Below are 1,124 nucleotides of genomic sequence, written 5' to 3'. Positions count from 1 at the left end.
GGCGCTCACCCGCATGCCTCGCTGGTCCTGTCCTGACAGGGGGTGTCGTTTGACCAGGCCCATAACCTGCTGATAGAGCCTGCTCGCATTGAGGAGGAAGAGGTCTGTACTGCTGTCTGCTCCACCCGCTGCTGCGCTCGCCTCCAGGGCTGCGGGCTCACGCGCCTCCTCCCCACTCCTGCCCAGCCCCCACCCAGAGGAGCCCTGCCTGCCACCCTGTCCCTGAGGGGCCCGCTGACCTCTGGCCCAGGGGGACGGGGCGGGGGGTCTCGGCAGGTGCAGGCATTTCCTGCCAACCACCCGTCTGCAGGGCCCCCCAGCCCTAAGCTGCCACACTGCCCAGGAACGTCCACCTCTTCCAGCTTCTCTCGTGCCTGAACCCGTGGCAGCGGTGCCAACGCAGAGGACAGGGCCGCCCCTTGCCCTCCCTGAACCCTGCGTGTCTTTCGTTTCCAGCTAACGCTGACCATCGTGCGGCAGACGGGCGGCCTGGGCATCAGCATTGCAGGTGGCAAGGGCTCCACCCCCTACAAGGGAGACGACGAGGTGAGTGCCTCTGCCACCACCCTTGGCCCCTGGCCCCGGGGCACATCCTAACCCAGAGCTTGCTTTTCCAACCTGTTTACTGATTTCAGAGGGAGAGGGACACCAATGCTGAGAGAGTCGCAGGTAACACTCAGCCACTGAGCCACGCTGGCCGGGCACGGCTTGCTTTTCGATGGGCGCTGCCCTCGAACCTGCCTCCCTGCCCCAGGAGACCTGCTCTCCGGCTGCCCGCCCAGCCCTCCCCGGGCACTGACCGCTGATCCAGGACTGAACTCGGGCTCGTGGGATCTAGTCTGAGGGCAGCGTACCTGCAGGCCGGGGCCTTGGCCTGGTTTAGGTCGATAACTTCCTGGAGGTGGACCCGTAGGTCAGGGGACCGCAGTGGCTCGCGCTCAGCCTGGGGCTGCGGGGCCTCCGTGGTGCCGCCCTCGGGCTCAGCTCTCGCTCACCCTCCAGGGCATATTCATCTCTCGGGTGTCGGAGGAGGGCCCTGCGGCCCGGGCTGGAGTCCGAGTGGGGGACAAGCTCCTGGAGGTGAGTCGCGGCCCCTGGAGGGTCCACCCCACCCCACACAGGCC

At 67.3% G+C, this 1,124-nt stretch overlaps 1 protein-coding gene across 1 annotated transcript in view; it reads left to right on the top strand.

Annotated features, from left to right (window-relative positions):
- Positions 1-1,124, top strand: part of SCRIB (scribbled planar cell polarity protein) — a 19,220-nt gene that overhangs the window by 8,891 nt on the left and 9,205 nt on the right. Inside the window, exons 11-13 of the mRNA XM_014538688.1 lie at positions 40-102; positions 457-546; positions 1,003-1,116. Of these exons, the coding sequence (XP_014394174.1) occupies positions 40-102; positions 457-546; positions 1,003-1,116 (267 nt within the window). The remainder of the gene's footprint in view (positions 1-39; positions 103-456; positions 547-1,002; positions 1,117-1,124) is intronic.

Source organism: Myotis brandtii, unplaced genomic scaffold (assembly GCF_000412655.1).
Source record: "Myotis brandtii unplaced genomic scaffold, ASM41265v1 scaffold1956, whole genome shotgun sequence".
NCBI classification, from domain to species: domain Eukaryota; kingdom Metazoa; phylum Chordata; class Mammalia; order Chiroptera; family Vespertilionidae; genus Myotis; species Myotis brandtii.
Note: the sequence above shows the minus strand (reverse complement) of the source record. Positions and strands in the feature narration are given on the sequence as shown.